Source organism: Sander lucioperca, chromosome 2, assembly GCF_008315115.2.
Source record: "Sander lucioperca isolate FBNREF2018 chromosome 2, SLUC_FBN_1.2, whole genome shotgun sequence".
Classification (NCBI taxonomy): Eukaryota; Metazoa; Chordata; class Actinopteri; order Perciformes; family Percidae; genus Sander; species Sander lucioperca.
The window spans coordinates 21,634,551-21,652,585 of record NC_050174.1 but is presented as its reverse complement, the minus strand read 5'-3'; the positions used below and the strand labels follow the sequence as shown (position 1 = coordinate 21,652,585).

The 18,035-nt window shown below is 43.3% G+C and overlaps 3 protein-coding genes and 1 long non-coding RNA gene across 8 annotated transcripts; 1 reads left to right on the top strand and 3 right to left on the bottom strand.

Moving 5' to 3' along the window:
* Nucleotides 1-1,574: 1,574 nt before the first annotated feature.
* Nucleotides 1,575-2,021, bottom strand: LOC116045018 (phosphatidylinositol N-acetylglucosaminyltransferase subunit Y-like). The gene has a single exon (XM_031292521.2). It carries the CDS (start codon nucleotides 1,913-1,915, stop codon nucleotides 1,703-1,705), a length of 213 nt encoding a protein of 70 aa, XP_031148381.1. The 5' UTR covers nucleotides 1,916-2,021; the 3' UTR covers nucleotides 1,575-1,702.
* A 386-nt stretch (nucleotides 2,022-2,407) lies between these two features.
* On the bottom strand, nucleotides 2,408-2,989 carry LOC116045017 (protein preY, mitochondrial-like). Its single transcript, XM_031292519.2, has one exon. The coding sequence runs from the start codon at nucleotides 2,764-2,766 to the stop codon at nucleotides 2,425-2,427; it is 342 nt and encodes a 113-aa protein (XP_031148379.1). The 5' UTR covers nucleotides 2,767-2,989; the 3' UTR covers nucleotides 2,408-2,424.
* Nucleotides 2,990-3,063: 74 nt separating this feature from the next.
* pex12 (peroxisomal biogenesis factor 12) lies at nucleotides 3,064-9,742 on the top strand. Of its 5 annotated transcripts, none has more exons than XM_031292512.2 (5): nucleotides 3,064-3,339; nucleotides 5,642-5,769; nucleotides 7,450-7,985; nucleotides 9,068-9,265; nucleotides 9,299-9,742. In XM_031292512.2, the coding sequence occupies exons 2-5, from the start codon at nucleotides 5,647-5,649 to the stop codon at nucleotides 9,492-9,494; spliced, it is 1,053 nt and encodes a 350-aa protein (XP_031148372.1). In that variant the 5' UTR covers nucleotides 3,064-3,339; nucleotides 5,642-5,646; the 3' UTR covers nucleotides 9,495-9,742. The 5 variants fall into 5 exon arrangements, with proteins under 5 accessions (XP_031148372.1, XP_035850626.1, XP_031148371.1 ...); XM_035994733.1 differs by having other exon boundaries at nucleotides 9,068-9,509; nucleotides 9,543-9,742; XM_031292511.2 differs by having other exon boundaries at nucleotides 3,064-3,188; nucleotides 9,068-9,742.
* A 5,680-nt stretch (nucleotides 9,743-15,422) lies between these two features.
* Nucleotides 15,423-17,821, bottom strand: LOC116045020. Its single transcript, XR_004103833.2, has 2 exons — nucleotides 16,507-17,821; nucleotides 15,423-16,446 (listed from the first exon to the last, which is right to left on the bottom strand). It is a non-coding gene; the product is annotated as an uncharacterized LOC116045020 (long non-coding RNA).
* Nucleotides 17,822-18,035: the final 214 nt, after the last annotated feature.

Genomic DNA, 18,035 nt, shown 5'->3' with positions numbered 1-18,035 from the left:
ATCCTTAGAATAGCTTTTCATTCCATAATATCAATGCATTGGGAACACTGCACATTCAATTCCAAATCAAAACATGACCAAAATTGATCAAGTTTGTGTTATACCTTTTACAGAAAGTGAAGAAAAAGGAATATTAGGCTGTTCAAAAAAATAGTTATTTGCATTTTTCTTTACAAACTCAAACATTTACTGTATAAACTGAAAAATGTCTCAAGGGTTTGCTTTACTTTGAATCACTGCACTAATATTTAGTTGTATAATCATTATTTCTGAGAACTGCTTCACATCTGTGTTGCGTGGAGTCGACCAACTTCTGGCACCTGTGAACAGGTATTCCAGCCCAGGACCATTGAACTACATTCCACAATTCCTCTGCATTACTGGCCTTTGCCTCAGAAACAGCATTTTTGATGTCACCCCACAAGTTTTCTATGGGATTGAGGTCTGGGGATTGGGCTGGCCACTCCATGACATCAATCTTTCCTCACTTACTGGTGTGTTTTGGGTCATTGTCTTGTTGAAAGACCCATTTCAAAGGCATTTCCTCTTCAGCATAAGGCAACATGACCTCTTCAAGTATTTTGATGTATTGAAACTGATCCATGATCCCTGGTATGCGATAAATAGGCCCAACACCACAGTATGAGAAACATCCCCATAACATGATTTTTGCACCACCATGCTTTACTGTCTTCACAGTGTACTGTGGCTTGAATTCAGTGCATGGGGGTCGTCGGACAAACTGTCTGCAGCCCCTAAACCCAAAAAGAAAAATTTTGCTCTCAGTGTTCTTTGGCAAATTTCAACCTATTCAGTACATGTCTTTTTTTCAGCAATGGGACTTTGCGGGGGCTTCTAGCTGATGGCTTTGCTTCACATAGCCTTCTTCTGATCGTAACAGTACTCACAGGTAACTTTAAGTCTTCTTTGATTTTCCTGGAGCTGATCATTGGTTGAGCCTTTGCCATTTTGGCTATTCTTCGATCCATTCGAATGGTAGTTGACCGTTTTCTCCCACGTCGTTCAGGCTTTGGATGCCATTTCAAGGCATTTGAAATCATTTTGGCTGAGCAGCCTATAATTTTCTGCACTTCTTTATATGTTTTCCCCTCCCCAATCAACTTTTTAATCAAAGTCCGCTGTTCCTCAGAGCAATGTCTGGAACGACCCATTTTGCTGAGTATTTCAGTGTGAAATCCACTATAACCAGCATGGATGACATTAGCTTCCTTCCTTCCTTAAATTTGGGCCATAACTGATACCTGTTTCTTCACAGAATCAATCACATCACTAATTGAACACAACACTGCTATTACTTTGAACATGCCCCTTTCAATTACCGATTAAATTACACAGAATGAGCAGCATGCATGTCATGACTGTTGTCTGTTGGTTTTCTATGACTCTACAACACTTACTAGTAAATTATTTGCCATGTACAAATATCACTTCTACCAAAAAATTTGATTTATGAGGTTAGCGATGTTGGACTGCTATTATTTTGAACACAACTGTACATAGCTGCGCTTGTAATGTGCTGATGATGTCAAACCATTTTATCCATTTTTTTTTAATACCTTTTATTAAACAACAAACAAAATGGGTCCAGAAATGCAAGGTACATCACCGACAACATGATTGAAATGCAGTGAAATGTTTTCAGGTGGAGTTTTTCCTTTTAACAAAACAGAATCCGAACAGTCTAGTTGTGTCTGAAAAGCTTGATCCCCATCCAGCTCCAGAGGTGGAAGAAGACGTAGACGGGGATGGTGATGGGGAGCAACAGGCTGTAGAAACACACACTGCTACTGCTTGTGCAGCCCTGAGGGAAGTTCTCATCCACTGCAGCGGAGTAGAACAAACCAAACAGCGACACTATTGGGACCAGGCCCACCATCATGGACAGGGAGAACATACTTGCAGATGGCTTCTAATACCGGACACTACTGGAGTAAATAAAAACCTTAGGTGATATAGTACATGTAGTTTTAGCCAGGTGGCTAAAATGCAGTTTGGAAGTATTTTCTAATTCAGTCCAGCAGCCTTTAAAACTCGAAATTTTAAGAGTTTAAAGTCGGAAACACGCCCCCTGAAGTCGGACAACACAGTGCGTCAGTACCCCGAGCTCAAAAATCCAACATGGCTGCTCCGTGCAATAACAGTAGAGAAAGCGTAGTAACATGCAGTTTATTAGCACTGTCTGTCTTATTTGTATTTCATTAAATAAGACGAACACACGACACAGTCCTGTCCAACTTATGTCTGTGGATATGTTGCTACACTGTTTGTTTGCATAAAAACACCGTAAATGCGTTGTTATCGACTGGTATCGCTAACAATAGCTAACCTGGCTCGAGCTAAACCCACTGTGAATTCCGAAGGGGTTTTGCTTGGGTGGTGAGCCGAAGGTGGTGATGGGAGTTTTTAATCCTGTGTTGTTGAGGCACCTGCGTCTTTCTGCAGGAGTCTGGCTTCCTGGGGGATCATGTTGGGGATGCCGTTCATTATGGGATAGGCAATGCCAAGCTCCTCGTTGATAAGCTCGTTGGTCTTAGCCTCGTATCTCAGTGGCTTCTTGGACAGCGGACATACCAGGAACTCGAGCAGGGAGGTGTCAAAAGGCTGCTGCGCTTCGTCCTTCACGTCCGAAAAGCTCCTGGCCGAGAAAGAGGCGGGTATTGCCCTCTGTGTTAAAGGTGCATTCTTCACACAGCGGTGAACACGGATTGTTTCCGTTAACAATCTACCGAAAACATTCCGAAACATGACCAAAACTCATGCCAAAACTAGTCAACAAGGTAGCGAAAACTCCCCAACGGAGGATTACCAGGATTACAGACAGCGTGCAACCGAAATATGAGTCCTCTTCCCTGTAAGCCAACACATCAATATAAATAGTTCCGCTTATTGACTTCTTTAGCAACCTCCTTTTAAATAACCACGGCCAAACCACCCGACACTGAAATTGCACTAAATAGGTTATTGATTGTAGTGCACGCTGACATTTAATGTAAAAATCCATTCATACCCCCCAGAACGAGCTAGCGACGGACTTGGCGAATTTGCGTTTCCTAGGGTGTATTAAGAGAACGGGATTGCCGGAAGTGGTGGTTGTTGTGGGCAGTTCCAGTGCCAGTGCACCCTGCGCTGCGCATGGCGAGTGGTCAAATAACAGAAGAAAAAAAAATGTAAAGTGACCAGTCTCTCTCTGTTGCTTTTTAAAGTTCGGAGCAACAAGCGGTGTTTTTAAATAACCGTGTGATGTTGCAGAGACACCAGGAAACATAAGCGACGCCGTGCTAACTTCCTGCTACGCTAACAGCTAGCTAGCAAAGGAAGGTAACGTTAACAAACTCAAACTTTGACGTTGTCAAAGTTTGACCATATGGCTGCATAAATAACCCTAACAACCCCGTCTTCCCTTGTTGTTAATACATTTTACATGGATAAAACGTCTGTGTAACCAGTGGTGCACTTTGTTCTCGGATTTAACTAGCTAAACGTCAGACAACTTCTAAAGTCTAAAGTACTAAAATGATGTAGCTAGCTAAACTTTGTGACGTTATATTGAGGTGCTTTACCCGTAATGTTACCTTCACCGGTCCGTTATCTCTCAGACTTTATGAACACGAAATTCACGTTTAGAATCGCCTATAACTTTTTGATAAAAAAAACAAAACAAACTTACAATGTATTTTACTTGAAGTCTCCTGCGTTGTTTAAAGCTGACATGGAGTTAGCTAAGATTTAAGAGTAAACTTTAACCCTTGTGCATAGGTCATTGGAACTTACTCTCTTCCATGTACAGTAACGTGTGTCAAAAAGGAATTAGAACAATATGATACCTTTGCACAACATGAGTATTATAATTCTACACAAGACTGATGTGTCATTTGTTAAAAAAAAAAAATTAAAGGAAAAGAGTAAGAAGCATGCTTTCCGGACAAACTAACGTTAGCGGTTTCTGGCTGCAGTTATTGCACTGGTATATTGGATTTCACACAATAGTTTACTTAATAGTCGACTTGGGCAGATGTCTCCTCACTCCTTGCTGTTTGTAGTGAACTGGTTGATAGTTGACAAGCTTTCCCATCAACTCCTTGAATGTTGTCTGACATGCTCCTTAATAAGCTGTGATCATTTAGCGACAGTCTGTGTTATCCTCATATGAGATGTCAGATTCTAAATGTAATCCATTTCTTTTGTAATCCATTAGATTAGGGGTCTTCAAAGTTTTTCAAGCCAAGGACCCCTTAGTCTATATCCATGACCTTCCACTACCGGGATTGCTCCGGTGCCACCGGAAATTCCGCTGCATGTCCTTCTTTTCGGCCGGATTTCTGTTACCCAACGGTTTCTTTGTGTTGGAATTTTGAATTTTAAACTTCGGTGGATTTCTGAGGACTGCTCCTCAGATCTCTGCAGGGTAAATCCAGACAGCTAGCTAGACTATCTGTCCAATCTAAGTCCAATCTGTTGAACGTACACCAAAACAAGTTCCTTCCCGAGGCTATTTTGCAGAGGCACCGTAGCTTCGTCCGACGCTTAGCGCCGCCCAAAACGATTGTGATTGGTTTAAAGAAATGCCAATAAACCAGAGCACGTTTTTCTCCCATCTCAGAATGCTGTGTGGACTAGCTGGACCTTCCTTCCCTACTACATATAGTGTATAAAATAAAGTTGCATAATAAACAGGGCCTACAATAACGTGTGAACAGCCTAAACCTGTTTTTACATACCTTTTTAGTACTTAGAATACTAAGATAATAAAATAATAAAAGTTGGCATGATTTTATAAGTCATGTTTTAATGTTAAACATACATGTGGCAAAGTGATCTGTGGAAGCTACCTTAGTGACTACCTTACCAATGGGCCAGTACACCTATTATCAATGTATTTTTTGGCACAAATAGGCCGATTTATATTTGCTAATATGTTGGAATCATGTTAAGACATTTTCAATTTTTGACAAAACTTTCAAAACATTATACAAATTGTTAAACATTATTCCCAGGGTTTCCCCCTGAAAAGTTGTTTAGCTTGGTGGCAAGTGTTTTTTTTTTCCCCGACGAGGGCCCGGCTGGGGCCAGACACAGACTAATGGCAGCATTAATGTAGAGCCCAACAGTTTCTGCGATAACAATCATGGACGGAATCGCGAAATTGAGAAAATCAAAAAAAGCTATTAGACAGATTCCATAAGGCCCCACATTAAGTCAGTGCTAAAAGCTAACAGGAGATCTGAAAATATGACTGTAATTGTAGTTTAAAAAACGTCTAAAAAAATACATGAAAAAATTATTCCCAATGGCTTAGGCCTGGTGGGGGGCAACTTAGGCCCGGGGGCCGCCAGGCTTGCAATACAGTGGGGGAAACTCCCCCCACCCCACCCCCTGCAGTAACTCTGAGGACCCCCCCCCCCGTTGAAGATCTCTGCATTAGCTAAAATAGTGGTCAGTAAATCTTTGGGGATTATGGAAATACAATGACAATAACAACAGTGATAAGGGATTTGTTATGCTTAGCTTTGTGACATGAATATAATGTTAATACATGAGAGAAACAAAACCATATCCAGCCGTTCCTCCCTGGTATTTCACTTCACGTGTCCACTCGTGTCCTTGTGTTGTGGTTGTGCAGCATCCATGGCAGAGGCCGGAGCCCATCTGACCTCCGCCGCTGGGAATGAGCAGCCGTCCATCTTCGAGCTCCTGGCACAGGAGTCTCTGATGGAGGCGGTCCGACCGGCACTGAGACACGCTGTCAAGGTGAGGGAGCGCCTTGAAAAAAAACCTGTACAGCTCAGTGTCTGTTTAGTCACTGTCATTGTCTGTCTTTTTTTTTACCATCCATATTGTGTTTTCATCGTGTCAAGCACTTTGAACTGCATTTGCTTAAGATCTTGATTTTAAGGAATATTTACCGCAATCCATATCGTCTTCGTGTAGATGTACAAATAATACGGCCTTAAGCTACTAACTAAGTAGAGCTGTAACCAGGCCTTAAAAGTTAGGCCCGACAAGGCCCGAGCCCGGCAAGTACATTTTGATTGACAGCTTTTTAAAAGCCCGAACCCGTTTACATCCCGACATTATTCAAATGTGCGCACGCACACAGCTCTACTGCCTTTTTGTCAAGAATGAGTCATTTATACATTTTTTAAGATCATTTATTCATGACTAACGTAGGCTATAGGCCACTTGGAAGTTGGAACAAAGAAATAAAATAAGTCCTCTGTAACATCTCAGCACTCTAAATAGGCCAACATGCCTCATCAGCGACGAATTCCCCGTCTGTTTTGCTGTCGTACTTTAACAGAATGTCGCATCTTTCGCATTTCACATAACCCACTGGCTCAGTATTCTCATTATGCACATGGTCAGTTTTCCACACCTCACGCTTTGCTTTCTTTGCCGGTGCAACCAAAACGTAAATCGCCAGAGGCCAGTCTCCGTTTTCACCTCCTCAGCATCCATTTTCGCGCTAATCGAAACGCATCACCTGACCGCTCATCTACCGCGCAACCCCGAGCCCGGCCGGAATAAAGATCTTCAGCTCTCAAACTAAGAACACTTAGTGACATCTGAAGTCAAACAAGTGAAATCAAAAGTGTGCCCTAAGATTAAAAATTGCATCATGATTATTATTTTTTTTTTAATCTCACCCGGTTGTAATCTTTACACGTTTATATCCAGTTTGAACCGATTCAAGAAACATCGTTACGTCCCTATGAAGCGCTAATTTCGAGTGTACTGAACTAAAGTGTGTCGTGACTAGGCCTGCACGATAAATCGTTATAAAATCGCGATCTCTATTCACCCCTGTTCGTGATTTAATTTTTAAATGACTTTTTTTTTTTTTCTCCTTAAATTAATTTATTGAAAGCATTTGACATTGACATGTTTTAATTATGTAAAGACATGTTCCAGGAGTTCAGATAGAGCCTGTATCAGGGCCATATTTACTTCATGTGTTATATCTCACTATCTTTGGCAGCTTACTGTACTTAAATGGCCAGTATGTACTTTATTTTCTTTATTCATTGAAGCCTCTATGTTTACAGGCTTGCGGTGATGCGCAATGTGCTATAGGTGCCAAAAAAAAAAAATCCATGTTTGGTACTGCCAATTTGTTTTGTTGTCCGTATGGAAACACGAATGAATTGTTTGATCCTCGAGGATCCTCACAGTCTGTAGGCTCAGACTGTTTATGATAACATTTGTTGATGTATGATTCCATGGTTTGTCTTCAAAATGATGCATTTTTTTCTATTTCTGTCTGGACTGCTGCTCAGCGATAGATCTCTCCGCTAATACAAACACCGCAGAATCGTTGTCACGTGAAAGTGAGATGGTCTAAATCAAGACTGATTTTGTGATTAATCGTTCAGCCCTAAATGTGCTCTACAAATCAACTTGTAACCACCCCGGTGTCGCTGGCGTTCTCAGGTTCTGGCAGAGTCCAACCCGTCCCGTTTCGGGTTCCCGTGGCGACGCTTCGACGAGCTCTACCTGCTGCTGGACCTCCTCCTCCAGAACCACTACCTGTCTCACTGCAGCGCCTCCTTCTCGGAGAACTTCTACGGCCTGAAGAGAGTTTCGGGAGGGCGAGGTCCTCCCGGTCGCCTGGGGCTGCCCGGGACGTCCCACTGGCGCTCTCTTCTTCTCCTGTGCCTGGTGCCGTACCTGCGGGCCAAGCTGGAGGCCAAGCTGGCGAGGCAGAGGGACGAGGAGGACTTCTCCATCCGGCTGGCGCAGAGCCGGAGCCAGAGGCTGTACCGGGCGGCCGTGGCTGCGTACCCGTACGTCAGCTCAGCCTGGCAGGCCTGGCTCTTCAGCCAGCAGCTGCTCTTTGTCTTTGGTGTCGCCAGGACCCATAATCCCCTGCTGTGGCTGGCCAGGGTCAGACTGGCACGACTCAACGTTCAAGATATCAGAGACATGGAGCTGAAGAGCAGCAAAATTGGCAAACCAGCCGAGGGAAGGTACATCTCATCTCAGTTTAAACACATTCTGTGTGTGTGTGTGTGTGTCTGTGTGTGTGTGTGTGTGTGTGTGGGGGGGGGGGGGGGGGCTAGCTCTAATATTAACTTTTGGAACATCGGCAAGGATATATTAAATGGGGCGCCTGGGTAGCTCACCTGGAAGATCGTGCGCCCCATATACAGAGTCCTCACCACTGCAGGTTATGTTCCGACCTGCGGCCCTCTGCTGCATGTCATTCCCCCTCTCTCTCCCCTTTCATGTCTAAGCTGTCCTATCTAATAAAGGCCTAAAATGTCAACACAAAAAAAAAAAAAACCAGTACTATACATAAAATGACTTCACTGTTTGTCAGTGACAGTAGCCTACCACGTTAGGAAACTGTACGTGCTGTTGGAACACAAGCGCCATGTGGCAGTTTGATGGCACTGTATGCCACTGTGGTGAGCGACATACAGTAAGCGGCCAGGGGATCAGCTGATGTCGCTGTGTCACTAGTGGCTAGGATGACTCTAATCTCGCACTGCCAGACCTTTCTCCACAGCGTTGCGGAGGAGGGTCTGGCTAGTCCACGCAGCATTCCGGGATGGGAGAAAAACGTGCTCTGGTTTATTGGCATTTCTTTAAACCAATCACAATCGGAGCCACGGTTCCTCTGCAAAATAGTCTCGGGAAGGAACTTGTTTTGGTGGAACGTGTGTATGTTCAAAAGTTGTTTTAGTCGTGCAACAGAAAACTCAGATTGGAAGAGATAGTCTAGCTGTCTGGATTTACCCTGCAGAGATCTGAGGAGCAGTTAACCATAGTCCTCAGAAATCCACCAGAGTTTAAAAGTACAACACAAAAAAAGCGGAATTTAACGGACATCCGAAAACGGACGTTCAACCTGGCAGAACAAGAGCAATCCCAGAAGTGGAACGTCGTGGATATAGACTAGGATGACTCTAAAACATTCGTAATAGAAAACCTCACAGAAAACCGTAAGATATGTTTCATTAGGGCCAATTCATTCAGGCCAATGTGTTTTTTCCTGCATTGACGTGTTAACCCCACCAACCTCAGTGCGTTGTTCTTGTGTGTGCAGCCTGGTGCAGAGAGCGTGGTGGTTGATGTCCCAGGCGGCGCAGGGCGCGGCCGTGTCCCTCTCCACCTCCCTCTCGCTGGGCGTCTTCTTCCTGCAGTTCCTGGAGTGGTGGTACTCGTCTGACAACCAGAGCACCGTGAAGGCCCTCACCTCGCTGCCGGCTCCTCCGCCCCCCCTCCACCTGCAGCAGGACCCTCCATCCGCCTCGGCCAATCGCAGCGGAGACTCTACGCCCGGCGCCGGTAGCAGCAGGAACTGTCCGCTGTGCCGGAGGCTTCGCACAAACGCCACGGTGCTGTCCACCTCGGGCTTCGTCTTCTGTTACCGCTGCATCTACGTGTACGTGAAAGCCAACCGCCGCTGCCCGGTTAGCGGCTATCCCACCGAGCCGCAACACCTCATCAAGATCTACTCACCTGAGAGCTAGAACACATCCAGCAACCACATGTCAGAGTTTACTTTCAGAATACAAACTCTTTCAGAAAGAAAGGAAGTGGCCTTGGGTTTTTCTTTTGTATAAAATGGGTTCTCTAATGTACAGTGTTTGATAAATTGTTCAGTGATACCAGTTGATTTGGATATGATGCTTTCTCAGCTCACATCACCATTTAATATTTATAAATGCATTCCTAAATTGTTTCCACAGTGATATTAAGAGGATTATTTTTTTTTTTTACTGCAGTAACTGTACAATTGTCTCCATTTAGCATCACAAACTGTACGTCATGTATGACGAGCATCAAAATGTTAGCAGCTAGGCTAGCCAGTAGCAGGTTGATGACTGGATGGCTTTGTTTCCTCTGTATGTGGCCATCAGTAACCTGACAGACCACAGATTAGGTTTTGATAACCTGGTTCCATTTGACTGAGGATATTTACCTTTGACTAATAAAGAAATTGGGGTTGCAACTAACAGTAATTTTGATTTATTGATTGAGTTCTATTTGCTCATTTTGTCACATACTCGCAACAGAAGGGTTTCAAATCGGCAACTGTACCTCTTTAGCGTTTAGCTTAGCGCAGCGCCCATTGCAACTAGAAACACTGTCTTTAGCTGCATCATCATCCTCAGCTCCACCCTCTCTGGTCCAAAAATCCTCACGTCAGGTTTCTATAAAAACCAAGATGGCGACATTCAAATTGCCAAACTTAAAGCTTCAAAACATGGAAGCATAATAAAACTTGGATACAGTGTATCAGGCAGTGGCGTATTAAGCCAAAAAAGTTTAACTTCCACATATAGAATGACCAGGGTGATTAACACTGCCTCTCTATGGGGCCCATAGAGCAGGCACACTAGAGACCTTCACCGGCCGAGCCGGCTACTTGCGGTTTAGCGCTCCGCTTACTTTAATAAAGAATGAATGATTTTATCGTGTGGCTCTTCTAGACTTTCTAATTATTATCGTACTGAATAGATCAAATTCTGATTGTGAAACGAGTCATTTCGCTGGGGTTGTGTAGCTAAAATAAATGTAGCCACTGACAGCCCGGGAGTCACAATTTCACTGTTTGGCCACTATGTTCAATGTGCTTCCAAGCCCGGTGCACTTCCTGGGGGCCTGGCTTATAGCGCGTGCCATTTGTACTCGGAAGCCGGATTTTCCGAGCTGAAAGTCAGAAACGCCCCCTGACCTCGGATTTTCAAGCTCGGAACTCAGACCGAGTACCCTGAGCTAAAAATCCAACATGGCTGCTCCGTGCATCAACAGCTGTGAAAGCTGCAGTAACATACAGTTTATTAGCACTTCTGTCTTATTTGTGTCTCACTAAATCAGTCGTACACGCAGCGCTGTCCATATTCTATCAGTGGACATGCTGTTTGTATGAATAAAAAAACTGCGTAATGTGTTGTTATAAACTGGCATTGCTAACAATGGCTAACCTGGCTAGCTAATGAAAACAATGAAAATCTGAATTGTAAATGGAACGCATTCAACTCGGGTGTGGCGTCATTCCCAGCTTGGGCTTCTGAGTTCCGAGGTAAATGGAACGCGGGGATTTAGACTAGGCCGCGTCACCCAGCTCCACACTCCAAAAACCGACATGTCCACTTTTAAAAAAACCAAGATGGTGACGGCCCAAACTGCCAAACTTGAGGCTTTTAAAACAGCAGATCACAAACAAATGGGTGACATCACAGCTGTCCAAAGGAACTATAGAGGTGCTGGAAGGCCAACATGGCATCATGACTTTGCGTAAACATACACGCCACTTTCCTAAAGCCAAATGGCGTGTTATCTGTACGCATTTTGAGCTATCCACGTGTATGTCTACGCTGTATACAGCGGCTGTAAACACACATACCACGTTATCGTGAGAACGTGCCGTGCTATCGCAAGAACGTCACACGCGTGTAAAAAAAAAACCATTGGGAAAGGCTTTAGTAACACTAAAGAAATGACAAAAACACAACGGTGACTAACGTCACACGATTTGGAAAACGATAAATGGTTGGGTTTAGGAAAAGAATATTGGGGAAGGCTATATTTAAAAAAAAAAAAAAAAAAGAAACAGTTGATAAACGCCACACGCAGGACGTGATCCTAGCTCTCCTGAGTGAAAGTCCTGTGTTTTACCCATCCGCCACCCCAACCAACCTCTCTTTGCGGACCTCCGTCCTTTCATACTACTCGCTACGGCGATAATTCACATGTAATGTAGGTCAATGGAGGCCAAACGGCGTTGATAAACACGCTACACAACGATTATGCGTCTTGATAATGCGCAAAAATGGCATACGAATTGGCATGTCATACGTACGCCACCTAGTGAGATCAGTCTGGGAAGGCAGATTTTGTTCCCTTTGGACAGGTTCTCACAAATGCACCAGTCAGTCAGTGAATTGCTTTATTGACTTTCCAGACAAGGTTAACAGGCCCACTTAAAAAAAACGAAGAAACAGATCAACGTCACAACATTACAGTGAGAGTAATAAAAAAAAAAAAAAGGGCTTCATTAAAATGTCCACAAACCCCTGAAATTAAACTTGAATGTGAAGAATCACAAGAGTCTTCCCTTTTTAAGCTCCTGCAACACAATTCATCAACAGGAAATCAGGACGAGAAGAAAAAACAAACGGGCGGAAACTTTGAAAAAAAAAAAAAAAGAAAAAAAAAAGGGACAAATATCATCATCAATAATAGTCACAGTAATAGATTGCTCGAATAGCGTGTATTGCACATGTGTACACATATATGCACTTTATATACATGTGAGTCAGTAAGAACTAGACACGTGTTGTATTGTCGCAACAGGAAAGAATCTGGAGAAAACGACAGCACAGACAGAGAATAGTCAGGAATGTGCTTGTGATCAGTTCCAACAAAATGGCGTTTTTTTTTTTTTTTCTTTTCTTCTTCAGTTTTTCAGTCACGAGCCGGAACGAGAGAGAAAGGTAACAGAGAGAACGTCTCCCCTCAGAAAGAGACGGAGGTAAAAGAGAGGGAGAGAGAAGGCGACAGTCCCACTGATACTGAACCTCCTCTGTCCCAAAAAAAAAAAAAAGTCCAAAAATACCCCCCCCCACACCGCATCATAGCAGGACACTACATTTACACCACAGTATCAAACAGATCAAGAAATATACAGTATTAACTCATGTAGCAAAATAGTCTGTGTGTGTGTGGGTGTTTGGTGTTTTAAGCCCCCAACGTCGCCTTCCAGGCAGTGCGGCAATGGTTATGTTTAGGGTTAAGGTTAGGGTTAGCTGCTGAAGGCGACATTAGAGGCTTAAAACACCATCGAGTGTTTGTGTGTGTGGGTTTCACCTTAAGTGTGTGTGGTTGGTAGCAACAGTAAAGCTGTGTAGCCTCCGGTTCTCTATGTGCGCCCTGGCTCCTCGGCATTCTGGTTTGTCTCAGTACAGACCAACCAGAACTGAGTGTGATCAGCCCTGCACTGAAACAGCCTCTCAAAGGCCCTGACACACCAAGGAGAACGTCGGCCGTCGGTCCAAGTTGGGCCAGCGGTATAGTCTCGCATTGCCAGACCTTCCTCCACAGCGCTGCGGAGGAGGGTCTGGCTAGTCCACACAGCATTCCGGGACGGGAGAAAAACGTGCTCTGGTTTATTGGCATTTCTTTAAACTAGGGCTGTCAATCAATTAAAAAATGTAATCTAATTAATTACATACTCTGTGATTAATTAATTGAAATGAATCGCATACATAATTAACGGTGCCTGAACCGATACTTTTTAAGAAAGTAAAAAAAGAAAAGAAAAAAAAAAAGGTACTAAACAACAGTCGGTGACATTAAAGAACGGCTTGTTTATTGCTAAGGCCATATGGTCAAAATTAAATGATTTAATAATAATGTATAACAATAACCATAACTTATTTCACCAGTAAATTGCTGTTGAACAACAAAAACAACCACCAGATGGGAAATGGACATTTACAATAACTTCAAATGCACCACGAGGCTGTAGTTTACCAGTTTCATTGAACACACCGTCTGTGTTGTTTCTCCGACGGCAGCTGTAGATTGTTACATACCGGTGTTGAATCCTCTACAGTAAAACACAGTCAAACTTTACACCGTTTAGCGTTAGCTGTCAGGATTTTAACCGTGTTTAATCCAGCTACTAGCTAGCGGCAGGTTAACATTAGCTGCTGTTGAGTATAGTGTTAACTAGCTAGCGGTAGCCTAACTTTAGCTGCTGTTGAGTATAGTGTTAACTAGCATCACGTGCAGCGGTGTTTGTGTTGCCTGTATCGTCTGTTTCAGAGCATCAGAGAGAATCGCAGACATATCAGTGGCACCAGATTTCGGTAGCCAGGGTTGGCAGGAAGAAGATTTTTATAAGTAAATGTTCCAATTAATGATCCAGGCAGAACATTCTCGTCTCCCTCCTTCTTTTTACAGTCCAATGGTGGCTAGAACGGCTCCGGGTCAAACGTCAATATGGAATAGATTAATCTGCATTATTTATTTTTATTTTGACAGCCCTACTTTAAACCAATCACAATCGTCAGCGCCGGACGGAGCAACGGTGCCTCTGCAAAATAGCCTCGGAAGGGGAACTTTTTTTGGTGGAACATGCACGTTCAAAGGTTGTTTTAGTCGTGCGACAGAAAACTCTGATTGGACAGATAGTCTAGCTAGCTGTCTGGATTTACCCTGCAGAGATCTGAGGAGCAGTTTAGCATGCATTTAGAATGCCAACACAAAGAAAACGGAAGGTCACGGACATCCGGCTGAAAAGAGGGACATCTGGCGGAATTCCCGGCGGCACTGGAGCAATCCAGGAAATGAAACGTCGTGGATATAGACTAGGCCAGCGGTTATAACGTCCATCGCCCTAGTTTTTGCAGTGGCCATGCACTGTCGCTACTCGTCGGCCCACGTCTGCCTGTTTTCGGCCAATTCAGTGTCGGTGAGAGGAATCCATCTGATTGACTGTTCAGCTTAAGCTAATCGGTGCACGAGAAGAAAAACGCTAGTGAGGAAAAGCAAGCAAACGACTGTCAGGAAGGCACACACAGAAAGCTCTCCTCATTTTTCATCTGAATGACGTTTGAATGTTCCTTCTAAAAAATACAGAGGTTTGAACCATTTTCTATTTTTCCTTTTAGAGGGCAAACGTACAACGAGATCCATAACTACTTGTGTAAGTATATGTATTTTAACATAAACGTGTCTTTTGAAAGATCTACATACGTACACATTACAAAATAACAATGTAATGTCCTATACCTGCTAGACTGAGAACTGAGCCCCCTAGCAAGCAAGCTAGCCAGCCAGCCAGCCACTAAATAAGTCAAATGTAACAACTTCATGTTTCATTCACACACCTTTTTCACAGCGTAGGAAAGCGCATTGCTATTGCCAGATGAGTGACAACTTTGTTCGGCTCGTTTTCTGTAACCGGTGTAGCATGAAGGCATGTTGCGTGAAATTAGCAAGCTAATGTTAGCTAACTAGCCAGCCTGAGAGAACAGATGACAGCTCAGGAGATGGACAAGCTAGCTAGCTACCTCCCGGTGTCTGCTGTCGCCCGGGCGGGGAGTAAGGCAGAGTAGGCTTCATGCTGTAGGCTCCGTGCTGCCGCTGGCTGATTTCGGGCAAACGCTGTTTAGTTGTATGCATCATAGCAACGGTTTATTTATCCAGTTTCCCTTTTAGATTTACGAATAGATTACCGCCGCTTGCTGGCACAGAGCGTTATTCCCTCTCACGCAGGCGCAGAACGTACGTGCTAGTTGGCTGTATGCTGTGGTCTTTGCGGTGTGTTGAAATGCAACTTTTTTTGGACAAGACACAGGCGACGTATGGAGACGCGAGGCGATGCTAAAGTCGGGCTTTGGCGCCACTAGTTCTTTGCTGTCTGCTTGGTGTGTCAGCACCTTTAAAAAATCTTCAGTCCGCAATCTGCTCGTGTGCCCTCAGATCAAGCAGGAACCGCCCCGACTTGATTCTGTTCATCTGGGTCTTATTTTTTGTAGTTTTAGCTGTCAGTAAAACAAAAGGCCAGGGTATGAATTAGTTAGTAGGTATTAATTAGTGTTAAAATTAAACAACTCTTCTTGTTTCTGTCAATACCAAAGTTCCCATCCAAATTTTAAACATATTTCTAGAAAAATCGGAGACTGAAAATGCAAATGGTTGCGCATTTTCATTCACTACTTTTATGTCAACAAGATGACATAATAACCAATAAATGTTAAGTGTTCATGAGTTGATAGGCAGGTAAGACAATTAGAGAAAGAAAATCTGAAAAAAATATTAAGATTTTCTCTAACTTTAGCTTTTTATTGTTAAATAGTCGTTTCCGACCCCTAAAAATAAATCTATCTTTGGTTGAACTGCTTGCAACTCATGCACATATTCAATCAACTAAAGGTCCTGAGTAGACTTTATTTGCTTCTCTTTGGGTTGGAAACAGCTACTATAAGCCACTTCATTTAACGATAAAATTGTCAGGGAGCGAGCAATTACCCCTCACTGTACAGGATCACTGTTGGTGCACAGCTATGGCAAGTACAGTGTGGGTTGTGTATTTCTGACTGTGTTTTTTGCCCCGTCAAACTTATTTTTAAAAAAAATTCTTCCGTTCCCAGATTAACTTGGTGAGTACTGTGTTCTTATTAACTTTGGGAACGATGGCTAAAACTACAAAAACTAAGGCCCAAGCTGTGATAAACCAAAATCAACCCTAAATGTTAAAAAGTACATATTTTAAGCTGCAGTTCCTCTAATGGCCACTAGATGCTGGCCAATTGACAGGGACAATACCAAATTATTTAACAGACAAATTTGAATTCTTTACTTGTTGGTGGTAGTTTAAAACTGCTGAGAAAGTGTGAAGGCATTTTTAAATGGGGTATAAATTATCCCACTACTGCTGTTTGTTTTGTTCCTTTGTGCCCACGTGAACTCTCAATCCCATCCTACCATGTTCGATGGCTAATTCTTGTCTAAGACATTTCGAGTTACTAACTCCACACTTCTACCCCCCCCCCCCCCCCAACCTGAGGCGCTGCTATTACTGCTACTGGTGTTATGGACAAAATGGCCTTAGTGTTGAGTAGTAGTAGTAGTACAAAAAGACTACACTGAACCGCCTGATAATCAATCGACCTGTTGATCAATCAATACTCCACCAGTCCATTTCACCTGACAGGTAAAACACACAGCAGCATGACGCTGTCTGCTGTGTTACCATGGCGTCGCTAATGCTGGACAGTGACTATGTTTACATGCACGTAATATTCCAGATTTTGCCCTTATTCAGAAAAAGACAATATTCCGACTAAGCTGTTTCCATGGCTAATGAAAGTGAATATTCAACTAATATTCCTGTTTATATGCAGCCGTGCAAAATAGGATTTTTTTTAAGTTTTCCACTAGTGGCGGACAGGCTCGACCATGCAAACAAAACGTCACTCTTTCATTCCTTCAACCGCCTTCTTGAAAACAAGTCTTTTATAATGTTTGAAAAGTAGCTTAAAAAGTAGTTTCTTCTTCATTTCTTTTGGGCATTTTACTCTACCGCAGCCTTGCAAACTGTTGGTTGGTTGGTTTGTGTACAACAACCATAGCAACGCACAGAGCTGACCGTAAGCCGCAAACCGGCTGTAAACTGGCACAAACTGCAATAAAAACCCAGCTTGAGACGCATATTCTGAATGCGCTGGACACATGTCCAAAAAAGGCCTTATTCGGAATATCCAAATGGAATATTGTCATATTCGAAATAATAGTGGAATATTAGTGTGCATGTAAACATGCTCATTGTAGTTCTCCCAGTCACTGCTGTCCTATTAGTGTTATATTGCTTTGAACAGATAAGACCCACAAATAGCTGCGTCGCCACACCAGCGGTTCATGGGAAATGGACTTTAGTGAGGTTGAAAATTGTGTCAGGCTTGATTGTGGGAGTTAGCTTACTGACGTCACTCCATAGTGTTTCTGAGTTTCTATAGACGTGGGTAATAGAATGGTCCAGTTCTGAAGCTTTGCGTCCACTAGGGCTCTTTCAGTGAGCAGAGAACTTTAGCTTTAGTTGCTAATTAATAGTTGTTAAAAGCTTGGGTAGGCACTGCATTTTTGACGTTGTCGGGCAAGATTTCCATAATAATCTTTCAGCATATTGTACTTCAAGTGGTCTGAGAGACAAATAGATTTCTGTATCTCTCTGCTTTCAGGCTCTAGAAAGTCTATCCATGACGGGAGACTTTGGCCAATCACAGGTCATTTTAGAGAGAGAGAGAGAGAGAGAGAGAGAGAGAGAGAGAGAGAGAGAGAGAGAGAGAGAGAGAGAGAGAGAGAGAGAGAGAGAGAGAGAGAGAGAGTTCCTATTGGCTGTATATATACTGTATATATATGTGTGTGTGTGTGTGTGTGTGTGTCTGTGTCTGTGTGTGTATGCGTGTTTTTCAATTGGTTGGTGCAGCGTGAAACTAAAGAAGTTGGGTTTACGTAGATTTCTTCACAGGTTAGCTTATTGTTAGCTTATGGCTAAC

Coding starts and splice junctions, on each gene's coding strand:
- LOC116045017 (XM_031292519.2), bottom strand. CDS start 2,766: ATGTTTCGGAATGTTTTCGGTAGATTGTTAACGGAAACAATCCGTGTT.
- pex12 (XM_031292511.2), top strand. CDS start 5,647: ATGGCAGAGGCCGGAGCCCATCTGACCTCCGCCGCTGGGAATGAGCAG. Junction 5,770..7,449: donor CACTGAGACACGCTGTCAAG/GTGAGGGAGCGC, acceptor TGGCGTTCTCAG/GTTCTGGCAGAGTCCAACCC. Junction 7,986..9,067: donor GGCAAACCAGCCGAGGGAAG/GTACATCTCATC, acceptor TTGTGTGTGCAG/CCTGGTGCAGAGAGCGTGGT.
- LOC116045018 (XM_031292521.2), bottom strand. CDS start 1,915: ATGTTCTCCCTGTCCATGATGGTGGGCCTGGTCCCAATAGTGTCGCTG.